The 27,560-nt window shown below is 41.9% G+C and overlaps 3 protein-coding genes across 3 annotated transcripts in view; 1 reads left to right on the top strand and 2 right to left on the bottom strand.

The window, feature by feature from the left end:
* The window catches only part of camkmt (calmodulin-lysine N-methyltransferase), a 117,107-nt gene extending 104,712 nt beyond the window's left edge, over positions 1-12,395 (bottom strand). Inside the window, exons 1-3 of the mRNA XM_069659059.1 lie at positions 12,222-12,395; positions 10,932-11,110; positions 9,791-9,855 (exon numbers count right to left, since the gene is read on the bottom strand). Coding sequence (XP_069515160.1) covers positions 9,791-9,855; positions 10,932-11,110; positions 12,222-12,380 — 403 coding nt within the window. The 5' untranslated portion in view covers positions 12,381-12,395. The remainder of the gene's footprint in view (positions 1-9,790; positions 9,856-10,931; positions 11,111-12,221) is intronic.
* Positions 12,396-12,963: 568 nt separating this feature from the next.
* prepl (prolyl endopeptidase like) lies at positions 12,964-21,724 on the top strand. The gene is made up of 15 exons (XM_069658690.1): positions 12,964-13,095; positions 14,200-14,328; positions 14,622-14,688; positions 14,840-15,014; positions 15,111-15,199; positions 15,304-15,430; positions 15,508-15,724; positions 16,258-16,449; positions 16,685-16,897; positions 17,097-17,272; positions 17,413-17,629; positions 17,864-18,013; positions 18,341-18,467; positions 19,411-19,499; positions 20,492-21,724. Exons 1-15 carry the CDS (start codon positions 12,964-12,966, stop codon positions 20,567-20,569), a joined length of 2,178 nt encoding a protein of 725 aa, XP_069514791.1. The 3' UTR covers positions 20,570-21,724.
* On the bottom strand, positions 20,716-27,400 carry slc3a1 (solute carrier family 3 member 1). The gene is made up of 10 exons (XM_069658689.1): positions 26,980-27,400; positions 25,860-26,039; positions 25,623-25,765; positions 25,352-25,477; positions 25,002-25,121; positions 22,615-22,739; positions 22,172-22,373; positions 21,834-22,016; positions 21,330-21,455; positions 20,716-21,240 (listed from the first exon to the last, which is right to left on the bottom strand). The coding sequence occupies exons 1-10, from the start codon at positions 27,398-27,400 to the stop codon at positions 20,809-20,811; spliced, it is 2,058 nt and encodes a 685-aa protein (XP_069514790.1). The 3' UTR covers positions 20,716-20,808.
* Positions 27,401-27,560: the final 160 nt, after the last annotated feature.

The raw sequence follows: 27,560 nt of genomic DNA, 5'->3' as shown, positions 1-27,560 counted from the left end.
ACTAGTCACTGAAGTGATCCCGTATCTGTTAACATTTGTTTCAGACCAACACAAGAAGCTGTTCTGCTGTTAAACACGCTGGCGTGTGGGATCTTTGCTGTTTTTTTTTATGGTAAGTTAAGTGTGTGTTTCAGCTAGCGGAAGAGGCTACGGCGGCTCCACCCGCCCATCTCTACTGCGCAACTCTGGCTCCAAATGACGTCACCAGGCAGCGCCCGTCACGGGGGGATTCTTCAATTTTGTACGATGGGAATACATGCCGATGCGTCGTCCATCTTTATATACAGTCATTGATGCAGACGCAATGACAAAGTATATATTGACAGTTTGTGTAATCATAAAAAAATAAAAAATAATGGGAATATTCTATACAACAGGAGGCCCGGAAGTGTGTAATCAAAAATAAACGCCAGAAGTCGCTGTAATGAGATTAAATAATATCTTTGAAGGTTTCTAGCTTTGAATTAATCATTATGTTTGTGTCCCGACTTAAATGCTATACTTGTATAAAAAAATTAAGATTAATAATACAGCTCTGGAATGAACAGCGCGGCTAGAGCACTTCTTTGTTCAGCCTCTTTAGCCTTTAACACGTGTTGTATATTTATAACTTCAAACATTAAAAGGCATTTTATCTGAATAACAGCTTTTAAGCTAACAGGATGGAGTACAGTTTAATGTATGTTAGTTTTATGGCCTACAAGACGGCATGATGCTCCAACCGTCAATCACAACTAAATGACATTATATACCCTCTCTCTCGCTCTCTTTCTGTGTGTGTGTGTTACATAGATGGAGAAGCCAGTATATGCTGAGCTTAGGCACCATAGGGGACATTGCCAGGAGGGGCACATAGGGGTTGGGTGGCTTAAATGGAGAAAAATCCAATAATTGTATCCGTCCAGAGGGAGGGCGAGCTTTTAGGGAGGGGAGCAACCTGTTATTACTCTTTCTTTTTTCTTTCTCTCTTTCATTTCATCCCCTAATTCTAGGGTGCGGGGGTAACCTAAGAAAGGGAGGGGGCGAGGTGGAGAGACATGAGGGCTACAGGCTGAGCTTGCTGTTAAAGTATGTCCTTGTAATTAGCTGAGTATTAGCAGTGGTGACAATGCAAGAGCAGTGGGCAGGGAAGCACCCTTTAACGCTCTACTCATTTCCTGAACTTAATCCCCACCGCTTACTGGTAATAGTGCACACGCATCTGGACACACACACACACACACACACACACACATACACAAAGCTCTCAGTCATGCACAAATTCACATAATCAACTGCTGGGTATAATGGGCGAGGGCTGCCAGAGCAAAGCTACACCTTTATTGTGCTCATTGTGGTTTACTGCAGGGAGTTTCAGCGCGCATCTGCACATTAGCATCAAGTTGTGTTCGGATAAAGTGCGGCGACTGTTTACTTCTCAAGTGTCAGGAAGCTTCAAACACCCAGCACTTCTTCAGGCGAGTCCCTGCCCCTTGTTTTCCTCCAGCGAACGAGCGGAGGAGACAAGGCTGCAGAAGCGAAAATCAATTACTTTCAATTAAGTCAACCGGCAACTCTTTCAATGTGCCCTCGAGCCACTCAAGTCTTGCTTACACTACCTCCAACCCCCCCCCCTCTCCCTCGCCGCCAAGTGTCACACACACACGGCATGTACACGCGCACACACACTTTGAGAGCCACATGCACTTACTGTGTGACTGTCTGTTTGTGTTTAGTGGGTGAATTATTGACTTAGAAACAATTAGCGTGGCAATGCTGTGGAACAACAGTAATAGAGCGTTTCAGTCTGTTGTTTTAAAAGACAGAAGAAGAAGTGGAACATTTCGTATATAATTGCACATAATTGAGCTTTAATGGCTCATGTGGCTTATTTGAAACCTGTTAATCAAAGTACTTAATTACTGAAATAACAGTTTCTTCCACATTAATACAGAAGAATAAACAAATTCATTTAAAATTTTAATTTTCTTAAAATTATAAGGCCCCAAAACTTCCAGCAGCACGGTGAGCGTTAAAGGTGGTCCCTCCGGGAATATGCAAAGTTGTGTTCCCGCAAATTCAACCAAATGCCGCAACTTTACAGCAAATAAATTGACCAATAATCCTCTTTCCCCGTGTGGATGAAGTCATATACGTCACCATTCTCATTCTTTGATATTATAAATTATTGAGCCCTGTGAGATAATAATCCCCCCTCATCTCTTATCCATTGTTTCACGCTGCTGCAGCAGCCGAAATAACGAGTAGAACAGCATGAATGTTTTAAATCATGGGTAGATTCTCCCTGGCACATATGGATAGCATTGAATGTACACGTGTGAAATGAGAAATTTCATTGCTATTTACCTCAATGTCATTACATTTTTACACAATTATTTGGCGTTCCAGAAATCGGCTGGAAGCGATGTCAGAAGACAAACAGCTCGCTCGGCCAATAGATGGCTTTATTGGAGTGTTTTTCCAAGTTGCTTACAGTGGATGGACAGAAAAAAAAACAAGGCTCAAAACATTGCAATTTTCATTGCAACTTTTTAAAAAAAGCTGCTGCAAAGTCATATTTGGCCGCAACAACCACGGAAAATGCCCGCGAAATACTGGAGGGATGTAAAGGGCATCCTTTAACACCTGCTCCTGTAGGTAGTTTATCTCATTTGCATCAAATCAATCCTTCCTGGAGCATGAGAGTGGATGTTTCATACTATTAGGAAACAAACCTATAGCCCAGTCGGAGTTATCTGATTTTAATTTTAATTACTTCCTGTAGTAAAATGTCTTTATATTTTTACATCTATGATACTAATGAGTAACGACAGTATAGGCACTTGTAGCTACTTAGTTAGACTCTATCAACACCATTACTCTTTAGTTTTTGTCATGACAAGGGGTGGGACAAAATATCGATACGGCAATATATTGTCGTCCTGACTCGCGGGATACAATTATCGATAGGCTGGAGCCAAATATCGATATTATCATTTACAAATATGTTGCGCTCTAATCAGATTTCCCTGCGATTTTGACTCACCGCATCACTACTTCATGACTCCTCGCAGTGGTGCCTATAACATGAATGAGGGTAACGTGTCACAATATCATTTTATCAATTTTCAAGAAATATGATCCTTAATAAGGAAATAAGATTTCAAGAAATGCTAAAAATTGTGTGCATGGCTCCTCAACTGATCAAGTCACAAGTCACAATAAATGTAGGTCTTTATTTTAAATAGTTACAAAAGTGGAGTTAAACAAATGTTGAATACATTCTGTTAAAAGAGCGATTAAAAAGTAAGAATATGGACATGGACCATTTTTATTAGCTTCTGAGGACTCTCGACTCTCATATTGATTTTGGTTCCATTCGCTTTAATCTAACTTGTCAGAGACACCTGAGCTCAGTCCACAGCAGCAGAGAACCACGTCTATAGAGAGCATGTTATAAACAGCACAGAGGGGGACCACAAACCTTGTCATTGACACAACAGTCTGAGTGAGCGTGTGTGTGTGTGTGTGTGTGTGTGTGTGCCTGCCAGCTCCCAGTCTACCGCTATTGTCTAACAAGGTCTAATTAGCACTATGGCACAATGAATTAGCATAATTATGCAAACAGGGCTCCGCTAAAGGCTTGGCACAAGGGGAGGCTACGGGGGGCACCTATTACAACACACACACACACACACGTACACGCTCATATGCACAGACATACACAGTCAGGAACAACACTTAGACACCAGTACAGCACATTAAACACGCATACATGACTGTGACAGATTTACTGGATACAGAAAACACACACACACACACACACCTGTCTACTGCTGAAACAGGAAGTGACAAGATTCCTGGCTGTCATGTGCAGCGATGATTGGCTTATTCAGGGTATTTGTGTGTGGTTCAGACACTAAATATGACACTTATGCTGACATTCATCCTCTGTTCTCTCCTGTCACAATCAGACCTCATACCACAGGAGACACACACACACACACACACACACACAGAAATGACCACCTAACCACCCCCCCGCTCTCCCCTCTGCTCTCCCTCACACACTCAAACATTCTGGGCTTATAGTATTTACCAGCAGGGGTGATAGGTGAAGCCTGTGGGAGATAATAGGGATGACTGAGAGGCTGAAAGGCTAGTAGCCATTCAGACAATGACAGCTGTAGTGAAGAAGGCTCTATTAGGCTTCATTAGGGCGCTTGGCTCTTGATTACACGCGCTCACAAAGACGCACACACACTAAAGCGGAAACAGAGAAAGCATGGCGACAAATTAATCTGAGCTAAGTGCATCTGAGGCTTTCGGGGGAAGAATCAAAACACAAAAACATGCAGAAAATGTGATTTATTCCCGTTTGTGTATGTAAATATAAGTGTTTGTGTGTATTTGTGTCTCATACTGTGACCTTTGCCTGCATCATGAACCCGACAAGTAACCCCACGGCCCAACAAGCCCTCTTACGGAAAGCCCTGCAATGTCAACAAGCTGTACCTAAACCCTCTTAAACTCACATGCACGCACACACACCTCCTCTGATGCATTCTTAGTCACCGAACCCCAAGGGCCTGTATTGTGTCCTAAAATCCTGATCCCTAGCAGGAAACAAGTACCCCTAAAACCCCAAACAACAGCAGTACAAAGCTCTCTTACAATTACAAGCCCCCGCTGTCAGCTAGAGAAGCAGGAAGGTCGCAAGTTCAGAGTTCAAATAGTTCTGAGTGATCAGGACCAGTCTGATACGGGCAGAATTATTCATTGAGAACATTTAACAAGTTACAAATGTAACTGAAGATCTATGACTACGTAGAGGGGGTTCTGTGGTTGGATACGTCATCAAAGTGAGTTGCTACAGTATCAACAAAGCAAAGATCCAATAGCCCCCTGTATAACACAGGTATCCCCAGGAAGAGGTGTTCAAGGGTTCACATTTTGAACCGGATGCAGTCGACCCACTCAGACTTAAATAAAGAGAGACTGAGTAGCAGCATGATGCTCGAGCAATTAACAAGCAGCAGAACAAATTTTAAGTCAAAATATTACCAAACATATTTCTTTATGTGCTTTAGACTACTTTTTTAGTAAGTCATTCTTTCACCTCCTGTTCAACCCGAACAACATTTTGTAGCATACTGGTTAAAAAAGACATGCAGTTTAAACCCTGTAAGACCTGAACCATGACATTATTTTTAGAAAATTCTAGTTTTTTGAATCTTTTTTTTAGCCTTCTGACAAATGTATGTATGAGTTTTATCAGGCATTTCTGTTTTGCAATTTGCTGGTTATATATATTAATTTTTTTTTTATAAAAGCATAGACAACAAAACATTTTTACCCCTTAAAAGTACCTCACAGAGCAAATATAACCACCCTCAGAAATGTAGCACACGTCTTATAGAACACAATTTTTGAACGCTTAAACTTAAATATTTCATTAAATTGTCACTTGAGCGTCTTCATACTTAGAAAAATTTGTTATATATTGTACAACAATATTTTTTTGAAAATCAATTTGCAAAACAAAACTACAAGCAGGAGAGCCGATTACTCATCCATTATTGTGATAAAGCAGATTGGGTATGTACAATGAATATTGATACATTTACGGATACATTATCTTAAAGCTCCTGTGAGGAGTTTTTAGCTGGTTATGAAACAGACTGAAATCAACTCTGATTACTCTATATGAGCTACAAAAGCAAACCAGACCATCAGCAACATTGATTGTTTCTCCATAGTTATTTTTAATGTCTGAGTCTGCTGGCGAAGTGTCAGACGAAGTGATTACATTTTCCAGGGCAGAAATTTAAAGTGAGAGATACATATAACTGATTTTTTGTTAAAAACCACCACTTAAGCAAAAAAAAAAGGACAAAATCAGCAAAGAGATAAGAGGTACAGCTTTGTCCACAGGGGGCGCCAAAATCAACACAAACAGAAAGTTCCTCACAGGAGCTTTAAATACCAGCTGTATCTAATTTGATAAACACACTTATGACACAATTTTACTATAAAATAAGTAAAAAATATTAGGTCAATATATGTTGCTTTAATCCAGTACATATTCCTTTTGAAGTATCAGAAACAATTTCAATGTCTGTCTTGCCTTATCAGAGAAAAACCATGTGTCGGTCAGAGACTGACAACCTCCATTATTGATGTCTCATCGAAAGGTCTTCTGGGTAATATATTTACCTTTTGGATTATCCATTCACTGCATGTATCTGGTTGTATTCAACAGGTTTTTCAGGAAAAATTATCACACTAATGATGCAGAGGTCTTCAAATATGATACCCTTGGTTATAAAGGGTTAATTTCCTTCCCAAATCAATATTTGTTTTTCATAACACTGGAGATTTCTAAATACACTATGATTTATTAAAATATTTCTTATACGAGTGAATGCCCTTTGTTACATTAACAGACAGATAAACTAAATTGGTTTTGGCTGTAAATTTCCTTCCAAACCACTATTCCCCATTAAGTGATGCATTGTTTCATTTGGGCTTGAACCTTCTTTATAAAGTGGTTAATCAGTCGAGGCAGAAGTGCCTTTATATCCCCCATATAAAAAAATCTGTTTCCTCTCAGTGACACGATCTCTCAGATACACTCTCCATTTCCTAAAACATCTTCATTAAGCCTGCTTGCTGCACCTCTGGTGTTGAAATGAAACCATTGACTCCAGCTTATCGTCACCTTAAGAAACAGCATATTGTTCACATAGGAGCACAGTGGAGGGACAAACACAAAGGCCGGCAGAGAGGGTCATGCTGAGAGGGGGTAGCAATTTTAAGCTGAGTCCACACATTTTGGAGGCAGTGGGCTAATCCGGCCGGGCTTTTTAGCCTGCTATTCAGGGGGACAAGGACCCCTAGGATTTGGGCTTGTCCACACCTCAGGGGTGGAGGATTATCAAGATAGCAGGAGCCGAGGAGAGGGTGTGATGCTGGGTGAACTGAATATGTGCTTATTAGCAAGGCTGTGTGGAGTTCTGTGTGTGGCTGCATGTCTTTGTGAGGTGCACACACAGGCAGGTATGTGTGTGTTTGTGTATTTAGAGGGGTTTCTCGCTGACTCCAACCCCCTAAAATACACCCCAGAGCTCTGACAGGGTCACCTCTGGGCCTTTCAGATCCTCCTCTCAACCAATCCTAATTGATCTCACGCATTACTAGTCCCAAACATGGGATGGAGAACAGGAGGGAGATGGCTGGCTCATTGTCTGAGGAAAGAGGTACCCTTGCTAGTGGCTCTTCACTCCTTACACACACACACACATACACACTCCACCTCTGGCATGCCCACCCACCAACTCCCCCTTCTCCCCCCTTTCTCCTCTCCCCTCCTCTATGCTCTCATCTCCGGCTGTGCTAATCCACCGGCCAAGTCAGGAACTCAGTTACCCATCTGGCCGAGCATGTCTCCAGCTGGGAGGAGAGAGGGATGGAGGCGTGGAGGGGAGAAAGAGGAGAAATTGTAAGAGGGGTAGATTGCGAAAGAGGGATATCATTAGTTTGAGGGAGGAAATGTGAGAAAGAAGAACGGAGGGAATTAGGTATCTTCAAAACACAAAGAACAGAGTGAAAGCTGCTGGAGCGCCAAAAGGCAAAAACATGATGACTTCTTCTTTTTCTCCGTGCAAATCAGAAAGTATTGATCCTATTGTCTACTCGTACATAAAAGGGATTATCCATTCTAGCAGATTGGAATGAGAGCTGCCACTGAGCCTTGTCAGGACTTATATAGTCAGATCCCGATGTGCAATGAAGTAGCCTCTAGTCATGACCTTCACCTCTGATCCTGACTCCTGTGGAGCCATCTGGCTGGTTAACTCTAACCCCTGACCTTTGTCTCAGCCCATCACATGCCTGCAAAGATGGACCTGCACAAAGAGGGGTATATAAGGGTTTGAAAAGGGTCGCTTACTACAAATTTTTTATTTAGAGAATCCTTGAAACCATGTTTTTATGCAAATGTTGTAAATATTCGTGTCTTATTTTTAGGTCTGGTCAAAGACAAATTTCCATTAAGGTTGTATTGTAAACATGTTGCTAAGTAACTAAAATACACAGATGAGCCATAACATTATCCACCTGCCTAACACTGTGTAGGTCCCCCTTTTGCTGCCAGAACGGCCCCGACCCATCGAGGCATGGACTCCACCAGATCTCTGAAGGTGTTCTGCGGCACCAAGTCGTGAGCAGCAGATCCTTTGGGTCCTGTAAGTTGCGAGGTGGGACCTCTATGGATCGGACTTGTTTGTCCAGCACATCCCACAGATGATCAACTGGATCGAGATCTGGGGAATTTGGGGGCCAAGTCAACACCTTGAACACCTGAACCATTTTTTCAGTGTGGTAGGGCGCACTATCCAGCTGAAAGAGGCCACTGCCATGAGGGAATACTTGCCATGAAGGGGTGTACTTGGTCTGCAACAATGTTTAGGTAAGTGGTTCGTGTCAAAGTAACATCCACATGAATGGCAGGACCCAAGGTTTTGCAGCAGAACATTGCCCAAAGCATCACACTGCCTTCGCCGGCTCGCCTTCTTCACATAGTGCATCCTGGTGCCACTTCTTCCAAAGGTAAGAGACACAGACACACCTGGCCAGCCACATGATGTAAAAGAAAACGTGATAAGTCCGATCAGGCCTCCTTCTTCCATTGCTTTGCGGTCCAGTTCTGATGCTCACATGCCCATTGTAGGCTCTCTCGGTGGTGGACAGGGGTCAGCATGGGCACCCTGACTTTTTCAGCAAATTGAGCTACAGTAGTTGTTGGATCCGACAACAGGGGCCAGCCTTCACTCCCCACGCACATCAATGAGCCTTGGCCTCCTATTTCCTTCCTTGGACCACTGTTGGTACTGACCAGACCGGAATAACCCCACAAGAGCTGCAGTTTTGGAGATGCTCTGACACAGTCGTCTAGCCATCACAATTTGGTCCTTGTCAAAGTCACTCGCATCCTTACGCTTGCCTATTTTTCCGGCTTCCAACACATGAACACTGAGAATAAAAGATTCACTTACTGCCTCACATATAGCACCCACCGACAGGTGCCATTATAATGAGATGAACAATGTTATTCACTTGACCTGTCAGTGTTCATAATGTTATGGCTGTTCAGTGTATATTTGTAATGTAAATAAGACATACACAATGACATGTATGTTAAATATATAATCGTTTGCAATTCCATTAAGAATCCTCCTTTGCACCATCTACATCGCTAAAGCACACATGGTGCGACTAAAAAGTAAACTCAGTCAAGCTGAACGCCTGAAAAACACTTCGAGAATGAAGGTGAAGTCAAGGCTCTTGTGTGTCAGGTGAAGCTATTCCACTTCATATCATGGAGCATGTGCAAATCCCTGCTTGAGTCATGCTCTTTCCTTTCTCCCAAACCACTCATCACTGTCGGCTAAAGCAATAAGAAGACTGCAGCCCACTTTCCATCCAAAGGACATTTGAAGGTAGTTGGGAGGAATAAGCACATGATAAACCACTGCAGAAAGCCACGCAGGAGACATACCCCCATTCTGAGAGATGGAATCAAAGCACCTCCATCAAACCATCAATCAAACACTAACAGCACGCAGCATGAGGCTAGCCCAAAGTTAGTGTGTGTGGGTGTGTGTTTGTGTGTCAGGATGGGATAAAAGCCAGGAGGCAGTGCAGATGAAACCAACTTTGAACTGAACCGAACATAATCACATGTACAGCCCCACTCTAATCCACAAACAAACACAATGCCTTCAAGTAGAAAGATAAAGGATGTACTTACAGACATTCCCGGTGTTGTCGAAACTCTTGAGCACTTCATTAACTCTAAGAGGCCCCAGGTTATCCCTGGAAGACAAAAAATAAGTACATTATATTACCTGTACAGCAGTCTTTAGGAGTCCTACTGTATATTATGATTTCTTACAGGCAGTGAAAGAAGGCATATATCTTAAACCCTAATTCAACTTAATACCATTGTTCCTCCTGAAAAGCATCAAAAAGGATTTTACATTTTATGTGTAAAAAAATCTTCCAATATTCATAAAATTAAGTTGTAGAGGGAGTGTGAAACAGTTTAAAGCTGCTGTGAAGAACTTTCGGTTTGTGTTGATTTTGGTGCCCCCTGTGGACAAAGCCGTACCTCTCATCTCCGTGCTGATTTTATCCTGTACATGCTTAATGGTAGTTTTTAACAAACAATCTTATCCTGCTTTTTCTAACAGTCATATGCATCAATCACTTTAAATTTTCAGCCCTGAAAAATGTAAACAAAGGCAGCGTGCAGTTAATCGCTCGCCTGACACCTACCCCCTGCCAGCAGTTTCAGGCATTAAAAATAACGATACAGAAATAATCACTCTTGTCGCTGATGGCTCGGTTTGCTTTTGTAGGTCATATAGAGTCATCAGAATTAGCTGTTTTGACGCTGTTTGTTGGCAATGACTGACTTTGTTCCCTCCTGTCTTGATCGTTGCTTGTGTTGTAGTAACTCTCAGATGTACGTCGCTTTGGACAAAAGCGTCTGCTAAATTACATTTTAACATTGTAATTAATTTCAGTCTGTTTCATAACCATCGAAAAACTCCTCACAGGAGCTTTAAACAAAGTGTTTCTGCTAATCAATAACTATCATAGGTTTTAAGTTTAGACCTTTTTCAGATACTTTCTTCCAGCCTCCATGCCCAAACTTAACACCTTTCTACAGTAGTGTAAAGATTCCTGTTGTAGACATCAAAGTTACATATAGCAATTAATTCAACAGCATCATACACTACATCATAGTGTCCACATCTGGAACTTGTTTAATAATGACTTTTAGACAACTATTCGAAAGGCCCGTCTTATCCTGGCCCTTTGTGTGCATGTGTGTGTGTGTGTGTATGAAACTAGAGCCTTATGTGCATTCATTCAAATGTACTCACCTGAGTAAGGCACTGTACTCAGGAAAGTGGACACTTCTGTACTCCACCCACTGGTCATCTGAGGTATCACTGGGGTCTTGCGTCGAAAGTATTTTCCTGCTGAAAAGGTCAAACGTGGCGAACCTGCGAACAGACACCTGTTTGACTTCTGGACTCTCCATCTGCTTCTGACGCAACACCTACGAGTGACAGGAGTGAAATGCAGGTGAATTGATGAACTTTAGTTTCCAAAAAGGAGCACGTTCCTTTACCAGTAGACCTTCTCAATGGCTGTAAAGTCTTTGCAGAATGAATGTCACGTTTTCCTCTTTCAGCAACATTAGGTTCCAGTTCAAAACACTAGAGTATTTAATGTAACCAAATGATGAATATGCTTAACTCTCTGGTGTTATAGACAAACTAAAAACTGCTAACAGTTACATTAAATCAATGTTTGTCAATCTATCTATCTATCTATCTATCTATCTATTTCTTGTAGGCCAGGAGTAAGAAGTGTAGATTGTATTGTGGCCCCATTGCAGGGAGCTTTTCTTGTCAGCAGAGTGTAACGTCTGTGTAATGCCCATCTATGGGAAAAAATAAAAGCCCTACTTTAACAGCTGCTGCTCTAGTGTGAACAAGGTTCTTGTGCACAGCTAGACAGATTCTGTGGCCAGAACAGAAATAGGTTAAAACTGTCGGCAAAGTTACTGTAGAGATGGAAGTAATATAGTTAAAGAAGTACTTGTTGATATTATTATAAATGCTAAATGCTAAGATATAAATTACAGGCGCACAGCATGGTAGAGCAGATCAGAGTACTTAAGAATCAAGACTGCTGGAAAAAATAGTCGGCTGTCATACTGTTACAGACTGAGTTACACAGATATATTTAATGGAAAATGTCATAACTGTTGGATTAGTTATTGTAATGACATCTGCACAAATCAGACACAGAGACAATGCTCCAAAACATCCCCTAATATCCCCTAACCATATTCACATTGCTAAGGGTAGATGTAAAAACTATATTGACTGCATTATACAATTGTAAGTCAAATCTATCAATAGCTTTGTAGACAACATGTGGAAAACAAACCTGACATGGAGAGACTGTCTTCTAAAATATGTTCCCATCACTTCGTTCATCATAATTATTTCACAGTTATGACGAACTAAGATTCTAACCGAGCTAGACAGTCAGAAATCCATGTCGAACAACACTAGATGTTGAACATTCTACACATGTTGATGATGTGTCTGTGATAACAGTCTAACACCATAACAGGTTTCTTTTGAAGCTAACTATACCTGTCTCAGCAGAGTCCACCTTGCTCTTGCGACATCAGTAGAACCGCAGGTCCCAGCTGGGGAGGTGTGGGAATTAGCGCAGGTGTCTTCATTAATATTTTTCCTCAAAGGCGAAGCCGGCTCGGTCTTTTCTGCAGTAGCGGTCCTGTCCCTCTCCATCTTCTCTTCGAAGCTCTTGGCGAAAACAAAATGTAAAAAAAAATGTACTGACGGTAGAGCTGTCACAGTTTTCGGTGGCAATTTGGTAATACAAAAATAAGGCTTTTACAGTAAACTAAACCAACGCAAAAATCATCGCAGATACAGCTTGACTGTTGTCACCTGTTACACCCACAATGAATGCATGCCACTTCCGTACACTTTTGGCAAACAAGGAATAGCAGTCGATTATCAAAACAATCATGATCAAATTTCAGTTACGGTGGCAGCAGTGCATTTCAGAGTTTGATTATTTTAGTCTGGCAGTGCTGGCTACGTCATCCACACCCGGCTTTGTTTAGGAAATCATGCACGTGCATAGAATTTTCTTACCGCTGTCAACGGTTAAATAACGGAAAAATGTTTGTTTTAAATAACGAAACATTAATATTACAGGTTGAAAAACAATGATCGTTCGTTATATGAAACGTGTGAGCGTTTACTGTCGTGACTGTCAGTTCCTGTCAGGGACATGTTAAGTAAAACCATGTAACAGCTAACTTATGACTTGTTAATGTAGCAGGTTAACCGTTAAATCTTCGTTATGGCCGTTATATTTTCTCTGGTGCGTTTGTCTGCACGTGTCATTTCACCGTCTCAGCTACGATTTTGGGAATTCGCCATTTGTAAACGGATACGGTGGCTCTCCTTGTCGGTCCAACGTTGTTACACGTCGGTAAGGGTGTTAAGTTAACGTTAATAATGCTGTTTTTACTCACCTCAGGCTTGGTGTAACATTTCTGACTGGCTCTCGTCGATAACGTCAAGTCATTCATTATTCAGAACGGTGTCCTCTCACCAGGCTGACAAAACTGGTCTTGTACAGAGGCGCAGAGAAGGGCAAAGGTCTGAAATCGGACACTTTTGGATGTGGCTCACTGGACTCAGACAGGGGATTAGAAATTAAAGGGACAAATAATCACATTAATGTCCAAGAAATGCATGTGTGTCATCTATAATGAGTGCAGGGAAAAATCTGATATGTATTTTAAAAGGCTCAAATGAAGTCTGAGTCTGAAGTTTGAAAACATGAAGTTGTCAGTGATTCACTTTTGTTGTAATTAAAGGGCATCATAAATCACCACTTTAATCACCAATCCTGAAAACCTAGAAATTTAACCTCATACACATAATGTCACCAGGTAAGCATTTAAGACTAAGTGTGGTGAAAGAAGAGGGGAAAAACCCACTGTCAAGTAAAAGTATCATATTAGACATGAGCAGGTTTCAAAGTACTTACTCCTTTATTAAACTACATTAGATTACACAGAGTAATGACAAATGTCACTGTATGTTGCAAAAACTCTAATAAGCAGTTATGTCAGATGTATTTTTTATAGTCACAATATAATGAAATAACAGCTTTAGAGTATTACGGATGGGATTCTGATTACTTTGTATCTCCTACAAAAGCAAACAAGACCATCAGCAACAGAATTGATTATTTCTATATAGTTATTTTCAATGCCTGAAACTGCTAGCGTGGGGTAGGTGTCAGACAAAGCGATTACCTGCACGCTGCCTTTGTTTAAATTTCCAGGGCGAAAATTCAAAGTGAGTTGATGCATTTAAAAACCACCACTTAAGCATGTACAGGATAAAATCAGCAAAGAGGGACGGCTTTGTCTCAGAGGTCGCCAAAATCAACACAAACGAAAGTTCCTCACAGGAGCTTCAATAAACTACATTCCAAGTTTTCAAAGGTTCAGTGTTTGGCCCCAGCGACACTTGCACAGAATACAAGAATCTTATCATAATTTGAACATTTCTTTTGTTTCAGGACACTTCAAACTCATCAGTCGATCGTCACAGTTGTGGACTTGAGAGGTACAAGGACTTGCAGAAGTATTTCAACAGGAGACTCAAGGCAACATACCGCAGGTTCTCCAACATACCTGATCACTCAGTGGTAAGATCTGTCCTCTGCTTTGGATCTGAACCATTTCATTATAACTTCATCAACATCAGTCATCTGGCTACCTGATGCACAAGGATGACAACTAAGTGTATTATCACAACCAATCTCCTAGAGTTAAGAATAACCTTGACCATTGTGGTGACAGGAACACATGGTGTGTATTTCCTAGTTGAATCAGTAGGGTTTGAAAGGTCCAAGTTACACTCAGCTATCAGTTGCTAACTTAAGGCATTAATGAAATTCCAAATTACTTTAACGGTTAAGTGTGATTTTTCTTGAAACAGGTCTGCGGACAGCACCATGTGTATTTCATTGAAGATGATGGCATCTACAGAGTGGACAACAAACAAAGTAAGCAGAAAACCTTAATGTAGCATCATGTTAACAAGGCAGGAAAACTCTATTCTCACATCTGCATCTATAACTTCTTATTTAATCCACTAGGAGGAATAGTAGCTTCCCCTCTTTTGTGAATGGCTAAGTTTTCTGTGTCTGAATGTAGGTGAGCCAGGGCAGGTGCTGAATCTAGGACAAGTCTCTGAGCGGGAGAAGAAGACAAGGCTTGAAAATGAAGAGAGGAAGGAGAGGATCCAGTGGAGCGTCCAGAGAATACGTCTGTCCCCGCGGGAAAAGCATCTTGCTGCCACAGTAAAAGCTGATCACAGAGATGAGCTAAGGTGAAGACCGAATTAGACGTATGAAATATAATTTATAATGCAGTAAGTTCTTTCTTAAAATGTTACATTTGAAACTGAATATTGTCTTTAAACCAGGTGTGTGGTTGTGAGCCTTGAAAAGAGAACTTCCCCTCCTCTGGATTCCCCACATGTCTTGTGTACACTGGACAAAGTCTTCACCTTTGGCAAGTTTTACATAGTTTGCATTTAAAAAATGTATTGTAGTGACAAAAGTGCACTGGCTATATTTAAGAGATATTATTGTGCGTCTCTGTCTGCATGGGTAAAGAATGGGTAACAGACGAGGTCCTGTACTACACCACTCTTGAGGGTCTACGCTGCAGCAGAGTGCTTCGTCTGGACCTGACCTCCGGTGGCAGCAGGATCACTTCTGTGTATGAGGAAACGCATCCTGAGTAAGTGTAATAATGTGATCTAAGACTTCTCTACCACACATAAAACATCTCTAATGGAAACACTCTCATCGCCACAGTGTGTTTGTAGAGGTTGCCCTTTCCAGAGACCGACAGATACTGAGTATCAACTGCAGCAGCAGGACCAGTTCAGAGGTGCTGCTAATTGATACAACTACATCCCATTTAGAGCCTTTCCTGGTTCAGGCCCGCCAGCTGGAGCTTCTGTACCATGTGGAGCACTGGAGAAGGCGTTTGATTATACTGGCTAATACAGGGGCTGGACAGGAATATCAGGTATGAGTTTTTATAAACACACGCTATTTATAGGGTGCAGAAATGTCACAGAAATAATGCACAATGTGGAAACAGTCATTACAAGTGTGATTACACGTTATCACAAAGGGAACCCGCATATATGTTTTGCTTTCTGGATGGTGAATACTGCCAACAAACATTCAATGCCATTATCACAAATGGGGTTTTTACAGGTTTCAGGCTGAGGTTGGGTTGGTTGGTCTCACAGGATGACATTCTTACATTTATAGTTTATACACTTGTACATGCACAGACTGGATACATGTCTGTTGTTGCTAATTCCTTTTATCCTAAAAAATGTAAATGTTATAAAAAGGTTAATGTACCTAGTAATTAGTCCTATTTGTTGTTTTTATTCAAAGTTGGTCCCTGTTTGTTACTTCTATCTGCTGTGATAACACAGAGTATATTTGGAATAACAAAAACATGCACATAAATATTTAATGTTTTATATTAAAAGACATATTTTCATTTCTCAAGCTTGCAGACTTATCCTTCTGTGTGCTCACTAGGTGGTGCAGGCTCCTCTCACAGACCCATCCATGGTCGCCTGGGTCCCTTTGTTTGCCCCTGCCCCTGGCACTGTTATCAAAGACATGGACGTAGCTGGAGACCACTGTGTGTTGGTTGCAAGAACACCTGCTGGTGAACTCTTCCTAATCGTGGTCCCGCTGACCAATCCAAAGGAAGCATACACTGTACAGGTCAGTGTGACAGAAACTTTTTTTTGTTTCCGTCTCGCTTGGTCTTGTTTTTCTGTCATGTTTCTGCATACTTCTTGATTCATGTTTATATCGTCCTAGAGATTTTTATTCACAGCCCGCACATATGCCGCATAGACACAAACAGAGAGCCACATGAAATACATTCTTGGATATATAGTACATTTATTCCGTTTAAGTGTTAACCTCTTATAACTTCTATTTTATCACTCCCAAGCTCCCCTCCTGGGCCTGTGCCATCCAAACCAAGAACCCCGGCGTAGCAGACCAACGCGGTGTGTTAGAGTTCTTAATTTCATCTCCAGTCGGCTCCCCTGTGCCCTACTGTCTACACCCAGAGGAAGGACTACTGTTATCAGGAACCGAAGATGGATCCCCCCCAGAGAACCAGGGCAATTATACCACCACATGCTTAGAGGCCCCTAGCCAAGTAAGAACACCTGACACATGAGACGCATGCACACACTGAAACTCTATCTGCAGGGAGGGAAGTATTTTGTGTCCACAGATAAAGACCTCAATCGTTCACACTCTGGCATGCACCTCTACACTATTCTTCTCACAAACATAACACATAGAAGGGGAAGTGATTATGTTGTATGTATGTACTAGCCTCTTTTTCTCTGTAGGATGGTACCTCAGTGCCAGTGACACTGCTGCATACAGTACCTGTGCAGGGTTTAAGACAGGTGCCACTACTGGTCCATGTTTACGGAGCTTATGGCAGAGATCTCAGCATGGAGTTCTGCCCAGAGAAAAGGCTGCTGTTGGAGCAAGGCTGGGCTCTGGCCTACTGCCATATCAGGTAATGTATCACCTCCGCAGCAGCATCAAACTTAACCCAACTCAGCAGGATATTGGCTGATTATGCTGGAAAATGTCTGTGAGGGCTTATTAACTTGTGTGTTGAAGTGAATCTATGTTCTTTACCTTTATGCCTTCTAGAGGTGGAGGGGAGAAGGGTCTATCGTGGCATAGACAAGCTCGTGTGGAGGGGAAGGTTAGATCAGTGGAAGACCTGCAATCCTGCCTCCATCACCTCTTCTCTTTAGGAGTCTCTTCTCCTTCACTCACTGCCCTCACAGCCTGCAGTGCTGGGGCTGTGCCAGTGGGAGCGCTGTGCAACACACACCCTCACATGATGCGTGCCGTCACACTGCAGGTAAGATAGTAAATCATTACCAATTTGTGTGTCTTGTCCTGCAGTCTATAGCCTTTGGTCTTATCCTAAGAATTTTGGGGATTCCTCAAGGGACCTTTGACAGAGCAGGTGTTTGCCAATATGTAACTGTTAAATAATGGCAAGTGGCTTCACTCATTGAACCACACTGTCTCTACATTTGAGAAGACTTAAACACAAACAAACAAAACATAGCACCTCTCTTCCTGTCTTTAGGCTCCTTTCCTGGATGTGTTGGGAACTATGGAGGATCCCAGCCTTCCTCTAACTTTGGAGGATAGAGAAGAATGGGGGGACCCAGTAGGAAACCCAAAACACAGACTCACCATCTCCTCCTACTGTCCCCTTCACAACATTACTCCTCAGGTATGTTGAGGAAGAAAATGTAGCAGCAGTTTTTTGTGCCTTCACTGTAGTTTTTTTCCCTTATCTGTTACTACTTGCGCTAATTTTTTCATTTGCAATGTCGTTTTAGTCAGTCTCTCTCTGAAAATAAAGGAGGGTGACTTCTGTCCAACAGAGGACCAGAAGCTTTTTGTGTTGTTTAGCTCAGCACAAAAGCACCAACGCCTTAGAGATGTTGATATCGGGAACACAAAATACCATTAATGAGTATAAACTTTTGCCAAGCACCAAAAGAAAAACTACTGATGGTTAATCATCTGCGTGTGTTCTGTGATTTGTTTGGGCTAGTGCTACCCATCCATTTTGCTGACAGCATACAGCGATGATGCCAGGGTTCCTCTGGCAGGTGTCCTAAGATACTCTGAGAAGTTAAAGGAAGCCATTCATATACACTTCCTGACAAAGCCAAAGTCAGGTATGTTCACACATTCGCTCTCACACATGCTACAACATGCTAACTTCTTGATTGTGAAGATGCATTTGTGTGTACTATAAATGCATGTTTTTGTGTACATCTGTCTGTGTGTGCACCCCAGTATGGTATCGTCAGGGTTTTAATAGTTCAGGGTCAGCTCCCATTAGGAGTGTCAATGTGCATGTCTGGAGAGGCAGCAGTAACAAACTTATGGCTGTCTGTCTCGGGAGATTGCTAACTGCATTTGAAGTTCATGACTAAGGTATAGCACAAGTCACCTTGTAGTATAGCGTGTATGTGTGTGTGCGTGTTTACGTGTGTGTCAGCTAATTGCTCCCGTTTCCCCTAAGACAGGCTCTTTCTCCCTCTCACTTATAATCTGTCTTCACTGCAGTGGTGCTACTCCTCTTTACACCCCTCTTCCTCTCTCCAGCACGCGTTATCTCTCTCTTCCACCCTCTCTCACTTTTTCTGTTGTTCATGCACACATGCGCCAGGCAGCTTAAGTGTCTGTGTATGTGTGTGTGTATATGTCTCCCTAATCTGTCTCTCTCTGTTCTCCGGAGTCTTTGATAAAGTGCTGATGGCATAGACACATGCAGGCAGTCGGCAGGCCCATTAGCATGGTAAAGAGATAGTGTATCAGAGTAAGAGATTAGACGCCACAGACTGGGAGCTGTCAAGGTCAAGACCGCACTTGTGAAACAGCCTGCACCACAGAGACAGGGAGGGGGAGGGGGGGTAATATTGAGGGGTTTGAAAAGAGGGAGGGCTATATCAGATGAGAGAAAAATGAATGAAAGGAGAAAAAAGACTGAGTCACAAGAGAGACAAGAATTGGGGCAACTGGACAGAAGGAAGGAGAGCAGAGAAAGTGGACATACAGTAAGATAAGAGGAATCTGCCTTTGACCTCTGTCTCTCTGTCTTCATCTTTCTTTTAGAAAGTCAACCAGCACCAAATGTAGTTCTGAATATCCAACCTGGAGCAAATCACCACGGGCCAGAAGACTTTGCACAGATGCTGGAAGAGGTAAGCTTTTCCCTGGCAGAAAAGCGCTGGCAGGGTGCTTTTGCAGTGGTAACCAGGGTGGCAAGCGGCGCCCCGTCTGATTGGTTGCCTGAAAAAAGCAGCAATGACGACACCAGAGGCTATCTGAAAAGTTTAGAGATTTTCAACTCTAGCGCTCGGAGTGGCCGCACAAAAAAGGCGGCGCGCTCTAGGCGCATGTGCTCTGTCCTCATTGAGAACAAGTGAAAAAATACACGGTGCCTAATGCACCTTAATACGAGGAATTTTTTAACTCTTTAAGTACTTTTTTGCCACTGAGCTATTAAATGTGTTCTTCCAAATAAACCCGCCAATAAGGCAGTTTAGTCTCAAATATGTCTTTTTTATTCATTTTTTTCCCCAAAGTAATTTATTGATAATTATTGACTGCTCTAATTAAATTCTCCATCAATGCTAAAAAAAGTTAAGACAACTTGGACCTGATGTCGGCTGGGTCAGATGGGGGGTCTAATTGTTAATTGTTTGTTTGTATGTACTCTCTTGTTCTTATTGTTAAAAAAAACACATTCTGTACTGACATTATTAAATAGAACTATTATTAATACGTAAAAGCAATAAAGAAAGTTAATTAAAAAAATTAATTAAAAAAAACCCCGATGTCGGTATGGATGCAGTTTTCGTTTTCCTACACCTGTATAAAATCAAGGTTTTCAGTGTACAGAAAAAGTTTCATTTTGGGAAACTTAAACACAATAAAGGTGAATGAAACTTTAATTCTATTTACCACCAAAAAATGATTCTTTTTGACCAGTGTATAGGTGTGGACAAAGGTCATTTGCTTATGAGGCGCTGGTTTGGCTCAGTTGGTGGAGCAGGCACCCCGTGTGCAGAGGCTGCGGTCCTGTTTAATGTTGCTTTCATGCCAACATTAAAACATTGACATTACTTCTGTCAGCTGACTTGATCGGTGTAGACTTACAAAATCTATCCTCTGTGTTTTCTCCCCAACACAGGAAGCCCTCAATCTAGCATTCCTATACACAGAGCTGGGACTGGAGCCACCTCGGCTTCAACGCAAGAGAAAGAGATAGCAAAGCCGTCAGGAGGCGGTCAGGAATCAAACCACAACGACCCAAAGATCTGCCATTGCAACCGGGACAAGTAGGACGGCATGATGGTGCTGAAATCTTTAAAAGAACTAATAGAAAAGAAAACAACAACAGTGAATGTATCTGCAATGGTCTTCTTTAATGTGTGATATACATCCCTTAGAGAGGAAGAATCTTAATGATTTAAAACTGTAATATTGTATTACCATTGTTCACTTCTATTAGCATTTATAAAGTATATCCATGACATTCATATAGCAGGCTTTCTCAGAGATGTAGCACTCTGCAGGGTGGCTGGGATTGAACCGAGTGCTGGTCGAGTACTGAATCACCAAACCCTCCCCTGCCTCTGTCTGGATACGAGACTTTTGGAACACCTTCCCGTTGTTGATTTGCTTCGTGCTCATCAGCACCTTCAGCTGGCCTGGCAACTCATGAACAGAGGAGAGATCTGTCATTACGGATTCTTTGCCAAAGTTAAGCACCACAAGGAAAGCTCGGTCCAGCCCGTCCAGCTCTCTGATATAAGAGAAGACATTTGCGTCAGCGTGGACGTAGCAGAACCAACCGCGGTGGAGGGGGAGCTCTGACTGACGCAGGGTGTTCAGGAAACGGTACTGAGCCAGGACAGAACCTTCATCTTTCTTCTGAACCTAAAGGAGAAAGAAGGGCAAAAGGATACATCAATGAAAAATACAAGCTTGAGCAAGCTCTGGCCAGATGTGTCTCAACTGTTCTGTACCTCGACATTGACGGTCCTGTAGTCAGGGTGCACAGGCAACCAGGTGATGTTGTTTTTGTCGTTAAAGCCTGCAGCCATTTCATCATTCCACTGCATTGGCGACCGCTCAGGGTCTCGACTGAGACTCTGCAGTGACAGGACAGGAATCATTTTGGCACTTTCAATCCTTCTTATAATAAACAGGTTGACAACAGATGCATATGGACACCATTTAATGTAGGCACTCTATGTTACGTGCACCAAGAGAAAGTACATGTAGTATGACATGTCGTAAACCTGCAATAACTCCTGCCTTCATGATAATGATGTTGTTTAACTTTGTCAAAAGTTATATAAAGAAGAAGTAATTTATCACTGTCCTGTTTGTATACATTGTCAATGTTTATGCACCTGCTGTATGGAGCCATGCCATATAATTAAATACATTTTGATTCAGATTAGAATTCTTGCTCCACTTGGTTGAGACGTCACAGTGACTATTAAACTGTTTTCCGAAGAACTCACTGAATTGTATTTTCCTGCAGGGTCCTGATTCTCACTGTCCGTGACATTAATGTTCTCCATGCCGATCTCCTCGCCGTAGTAGGTGGTGGGCGTGCCTGGAAGGGTCAGCAGCAGCATGTTGATGACACGAGTATAGCGCTGACCAGCACTGGAGGCAATTCGAGGTCTGTCATGGTTCCCAACCTGATATTATCAGATGTAAGAAAAGTACAATTGACGTGGAGAGGTGAGTAAAATATGTCGGATGAAAGAAGGGGAGGCGAAATGGATGGAGAAAACTGTAAAGGAAAAATGGTGTTAAAGCAAGAGAGACATCTGAGACTGGCTGGATGACTCACCACCCAGTTGGGCCATTGTCCCTTGGGCATGTTGGACATCCACAGGTTGACCAGATGTTGAGCCCACAAGCCGCTGGTGTTCTGAGGCAGGTCCAGCAGGTAAAAGTTAAAGGGGAAGTCACTTTCTTTAACCAATGGGGTGCCATAGTACATCATGGTCTTCTCGACCTCGTGGTAATCATACGACTCTGTCACCATGACCCTGGATTGGAGAAAGAACATATTTTGGGCATGATACAAAGAAACTGATCCTAATGTGAGTTCCATACTTTTACACTTGCCCTACTATTTGGTCCTGTAGAAAAAAAGGATTACATTTAGTCTGAATTTGCAAACTCTTAATATAATCTCAGAGCTTAATTACGTGCAATCCAATACACTGGTCTGTTTAAAATCATTGCAAAAGTATGAATGAGTTATTTAAAGCTCATATGGGGTCTTACCTGTATCTGCCAGGCTCACGGCTGAAAGTGTCCATATCAGCCCTCCACTCCCTTATCAAATCATGCAGGCCCACCTGACTGGTGGTGTAGTCATGGTAGAGGTCCCACTCTGTAGTTACAGACTCCTGGTGTGTACAAATATAAAGGGGTATGATGTAATGCATTCTAAGACTGACCTATAGGCCAGGTGTTACAGTCAGGTTTTGCATTTGGTCATTCCTAGTAAAGCTGCCCCACTGAGGTCATGGACTACAGTGGATAAAGAGTGTAACTGTATTCTCCTCTGCCCACTAGGAGTTTGGAGAGCTTGGATGTCAGTGTTTTCCTTTGTCAGGCCAAAGCACCGGGTCCAGTCACAGGCCAGGGAGTTGGGAAACAAGTAGAAACCAGATACAGACAGAAGAAGCCAAGCAATAACAGACTGTAAGTCCAACAATAAAAAAAAGGGTTGTTAAAAAAATATTCAGACTTTAGTGTTTATTTTATTGCTTGATACAAATTGGCAAGAAGACAAAAAAGAAAACAAGTAGAAACCAGATACAAAGAGAACAAGCCAAGTGATAACAGACTTTTAGATCCAACACTAAAGCTATGCAGGCAGGAACTGGTAGAAAACTAAATCATTATTAGGTTGCATCAATGTGGAAATTCAACCAAAAGGGTTCTAATGTGTTCACAAAGACCAGCGTAAAGCACTAGTTAACTATCTGAGCTGACATGCTGCCAGAAGAGCAAAACAGCCAATAAAGCTGTTTTTTTTGTTGGTCTACAACCGGCACTAAACCACTAAAGCAATAATAAAAACAGATAGCTGCTCACTTATGATTAGCTGAATCATCTTCAAGGCCGAGGCAAAGTTCCTCATAAACACACTCTATCACATGTGTAATGCCGGACACTGACTCAACAATTCAGCTTGTCAAGTGCAAACTTTCACTCAGCTGTTGATTTTGTTTTTATACTGGTAGGCACCGCCTCAGGGAGCTGCTCAGATCATTAAACTCTGACATGTCACACATTAAGTAATTCAACAAAATAAGAATCAACATATTTATAGAACTAAATGTTAACTAAACTGAACTTTGATCTGCTGAGCTCGGAGAAAAAGATGTTACGTGAAGGGAGTTCATTAAAGTAGTAAAAAAAGACCTCCTGAATACTGTTTGATACTTTCACTATTAAAATTTAACCAGACCGACCCAGATAATTTAAAGATTGTATTGAAAATATAATAATAAAAAATTATTCAATGATTCAAAGGTGAACTTTTTACAGCCACAGTACCAATCAGGTGGTGGGTCTCAAGCACAGTGTAACAAAGTGGTGGGGACTGTCTACATCAAAAACATTTTTTTATTTTTATCGATTAATCTGTGCGTTATTTTCATGATTTAGCAATTTTTTTGTATAGTCTATAAAATGTCCCCAAAAAATGCGCGTCACAGGGTGCTGGTTTAGCTCAGCGGTTAAAGCGAACCCCATGTAAAGAGGAACAGTCATCTACAACCCTCGACCCTTTGCTGCATGACATCCCCACTCTCTTTTCTCTTATATCAGACTCTGTCCACTGACCTATACAGTAAAGGCAAAAGGCCCCGCCTACTCCCCGAACAAAGTCTCCAGAGCCGTATAGAGAGTCGCGTCAGTGGAGATCCAATATGCTCCATGATCCGCCATTGCGATGTCACAACTATCTCTCTCTAGGGCTTTGAAGGTACCGTCACTCTCTCACTCACTCACTCAGAGTTACTCAGTCACTCAGTCAGTCACACACAGACCCATGTGTAGGGCTGATGTCTAAAGGTATAAGTGTTGCAACTATTATTTTCATTTGTAAATTAAGCTGCACATTATTTTCATGATTTAGCTTTTTTTTTGTTTAGTCTATAAAATATGAAATAAATTCTAAAGAAAGGTGCGTCCAACCAACAGTCCTAAACCCAAAGCTTGTAATTTACACTCATTGGTGACTGAGTAAAAGCAGTAAATCCTTCAATTTTAGACCCTGGAGCCAGCTTGAAGAAAAGGCTGAAACGATAATTCAATCATCAAATTAGTTGGCAATTTTTTAAATTTTTTTTTATGGACTCATCTTTTCAAGGTTGATTTATCCCAAATAAAAACTACAACTATTTAGGATCTAGGAATTCTGCAGCAGCCCCAGATGTCGATCACTGAAGACAAATCTGACTTGACCTGACACTTGGCCTCACATGAGGCTAAACGTGTTTGTTACAGCTGCTCTGCCATTTGATACAGATCTATTTCAATCACAGCAGACAGGCCTTACTATTTTTTGTGTTCATGTCGAGTCAGCGTTAGCAGCAACAGCTAAGAGAATTGTAATTGAGGTTGGAGGTTTGGAATTGGAAAAGGTTAACACTCACTGGTGGTTTGTTCGGGTCCACCTGTGGTTCGTCTCTTAAGTGTGCAGCTTCCAGGATGTGCTTCACTGCATCCATTCGGAAGCCATCCACACCCTTCTCCAGCCAGAAGTGAATGATATCCTAAAGTAAAAGAAAACATAAAGTAAGACATTTTTTTGTGTAACAGTCTGGCATAATCTGCTCCTTTAGTTGTACTTTGTGCGGTGTGTAGCAGAGCTGGCCTACGTTAATGTGTAATTAGATGACACATGAGTGTGGATAACTCAATAATTAAGGGAGTCTGAGAAAAAGAAAACAGCCGAACACTGATAAAGGCTTTAATATGAGAGTGTGTGGTCATGTGATCTTACAATCATCTCTCTGTGGACGTGTGGGTTTCTGAAGTTCAGGTCTGGTTGCTCCTTGAGGAACTGGTGCAGGTAGCATTGTCCTCGAACGTCATCGTAAGTCCATGATGAGTTCCCAAACACACTCACCTGGAGGAAAACCAATGAGGACAGGGTTAGGATGTGTAGACAATTGGAAACTACCCAATTGATGGCTGTATTGTTGAGAAAAGACGTATAATGCACCCAAGATGAAAACAAACACCAGGTAGAGAATACCAGATTATGTACCAACCCAGTTATTTGGCTTTGAGGTGGCATTGCAGTCAGTCCAGATGTAGTAATCAGCGTAGTGAGGATCTCTGGTCCGGCTCAGGTTGAACCAGCGGTGACGGTCACTGGTGTGATTAGGAATGAAATCCATGATCAGCTTCAAACCTGGAGGAATCAGAGAGACATTAGGATGAATCAAAGACCAAACATGTCACCAGCCTCCAAATCTTTACATACTTCAGGATATTTAAATACACACCTTTGTTGTGCATTTCAGCCAGCAGATCTTCAAAGTCCTTCATGGTTCCAAAGAGCGGGTCGATGGCGCGGAAATCTTCCACATCATAGCCGAAGTCCTTCATAGGAGAGCGGTAGAAAGGACTGATCCAGACTGCTTTAATGTTGAGGTACTGGAAGTGATCAAGCTGTTGGAGAATTCCTGCAAGACCAGAGAAGAGACATCACAGTGATGAGGACTGGACACTGCAGGTTTTAGCCCCAAGACAAGTCAACATGTCTTTGGATCATATGGTTATAACTCATATTCAAAACAATGTAGTAAGCAACAACCAAAGAGCTTTCCTTCAATAGTTAAAAAAAAATTTAAAAAAAAAGGTTAAAAACCATCATGTTATCAATCATCTCAAAACAGGGTTTTAAATGAAATCCTGAATGCACTATTTTACACTTTGGCCAGTTCCTAGACATTTGAATTTGTACAAATGTTGGTGTCTTTAAAATAGTGCTGCTTACACTACTTAAGGCTTAACATCAATTGAGTCATTTTATAAGCAGTTTTGTGCAAGGGCAGTATCCCACCTTTTTGCATCATAATTAAGGTCACTTTTTTTTTTAATTGTTAAGAAAAACACAAGTCAAAATCAAGTGTTTAGAGATACTTCTGAGTTGATGTTTTAGGCTGACTGAAGTGTCAATAAACCCTTAATGAATAGTGAATTATTATTGTTGCCTTGATGTGGGCAGGACTTAAGACCTGCTTGATATTATACTTGATGAATTATGTTTTGTTATGGGTGTTAAGAGGAGGGCCCTTTGGTTCTGGGTTGCAATAAGGATTGAGGTTCTGTTACATGCAACTGATTACATTGATTGCCATGAGGGAATCTTGGCATCACTGAAGCTCTAAACAAAGATTGTCTTCTTGTACCTTTAAAAAAAAAACTACAAACAGTAGTTTTGTACTGTTTTTTTTAATTTTGATTTTCTGTCTTATTTATCTTTTAATACTTTTAACTTCATATATTCTTTTATCAGTCATATCTGGGTTCTTTTTTTTTCAATAAAAAAAAAGTTGTCAAGAAAGATGATGTATATAAAAACTCTTTAAATTTAAACGGGAGGGTAAAGTGTCATTTTACCTTTGAGGTCACCGACTCCGTCTCCGTCCGAGTCTTTGAAGGACCGCGGGTAAACCTGGTACACCGGGGAGGCCTGCCACCAGCTCAGACACCGCGGAGACATCGCGATCACGGTGATGGTGAGAGCCACCAGCGCGAGCGTACAGGCCACCATGAGCCAGAACAGGATCTCCCGGGGCACTCGGTACCGGGCCTGAGAGGAGTACAGCAGCAGCACCTCCTTCGGCATCCCGGCGTACGGTTTGATCTGCGTGTACTCCTCCTCAGGCGGGTCAAGCTTCACCTCGGAGGAGTCCTGCTTGTCCCCGGGGACTGCGTTTATGTCCGCCTCAGACTCACCGCCTTCTGCATCCTGAAAGCCCGGGTTCCTCGTGCACTCCCCCTCGAGCTCAAAACTCCTGGTGGCTTTTTTAGATCTCATTTTATTTAATGTTTTAAAGAAGAAGACCTGAGAACAACCCGTACTGCTTCAGCTCTTCTACAGTAAGACTGAGGTACTCACAGAGCCAACATTTAGTAATAAAACTGGTGTTTGAGGGTCAGAGTACACACACTCCTGTTTTCTTTATCCCCCCCCCCTA

The sequence above is a fragment of the Semicossyphus pulcher genome, unplaced genomic scaffold, assembly GCF_022749685.1.
Source record: "Semicossyphus pulcher isolate SPU_LCO1_2020_fin unplaced genomic scaffold, fSemPul1.0.p SCAF_12, whole genome shotgun sequence".
Taxonomy (NCBI): Eukaryota; Metazoa; Chordata; class Actinopteri; order Labriformes; family Labridae; genus Semicossyphus; species Semicossyphus pulcher.
This window is presented reverse-complemented; position numbering and strand designations above follow the sequence as displayed.

What these genes read in the sequence shown, in the direction of transcription:
- prepl (XM_069658690.1), top strand. Translation starts at nt 12,964, where the DNA reads ATGGCCGTTATATTTTCTCTGGTGCGTTTGTCTGCACGTGTCATTTCA. An exon ending in GGGCTGGACAGGAATATCAG is followed by an intron (nt 15,725 to 16,257) that starts GTATGAGTTTTT and finishes TGTGCTCACTAG; the next exon opens with GTGGTGCAGGCTCCTCTCAC. An exon ending in CTGGCCTACTGCCATATCAG is followed by an intron (nt 17,273 to 17,412) that starts GTAATGTATCAC and finishes TATGCCTTCTAG; the next exon opens with AGGTGGAGGGGAGAAGGGTC.
- slc3a1 (XM_069658689.1), bottom strand. Translation starts at nt 27,400, where the DNA reads ATGAGATCTAAAAAAGCCACCAGGAGTTTTGAGCTCGAGGGGGAGTGC. An exon ending in GGCTGAAATGCACAACAAAG is followed by an intron (nt 25,766 to 25,859) that starts GTGTGTATTTAA and finishes TGATTCCTCCAG; the next exon opens with GTTTGAAGCTGATCATGGAT. An exon ending in GACAATGGCCCAACTGGGTG is followed by an intron (nt 22,017 to 22,171) that starts GTGAGTCATCCA and finishes TGATAATATCAG; the next exon opens with GTTGGGAACCATGACAGACC.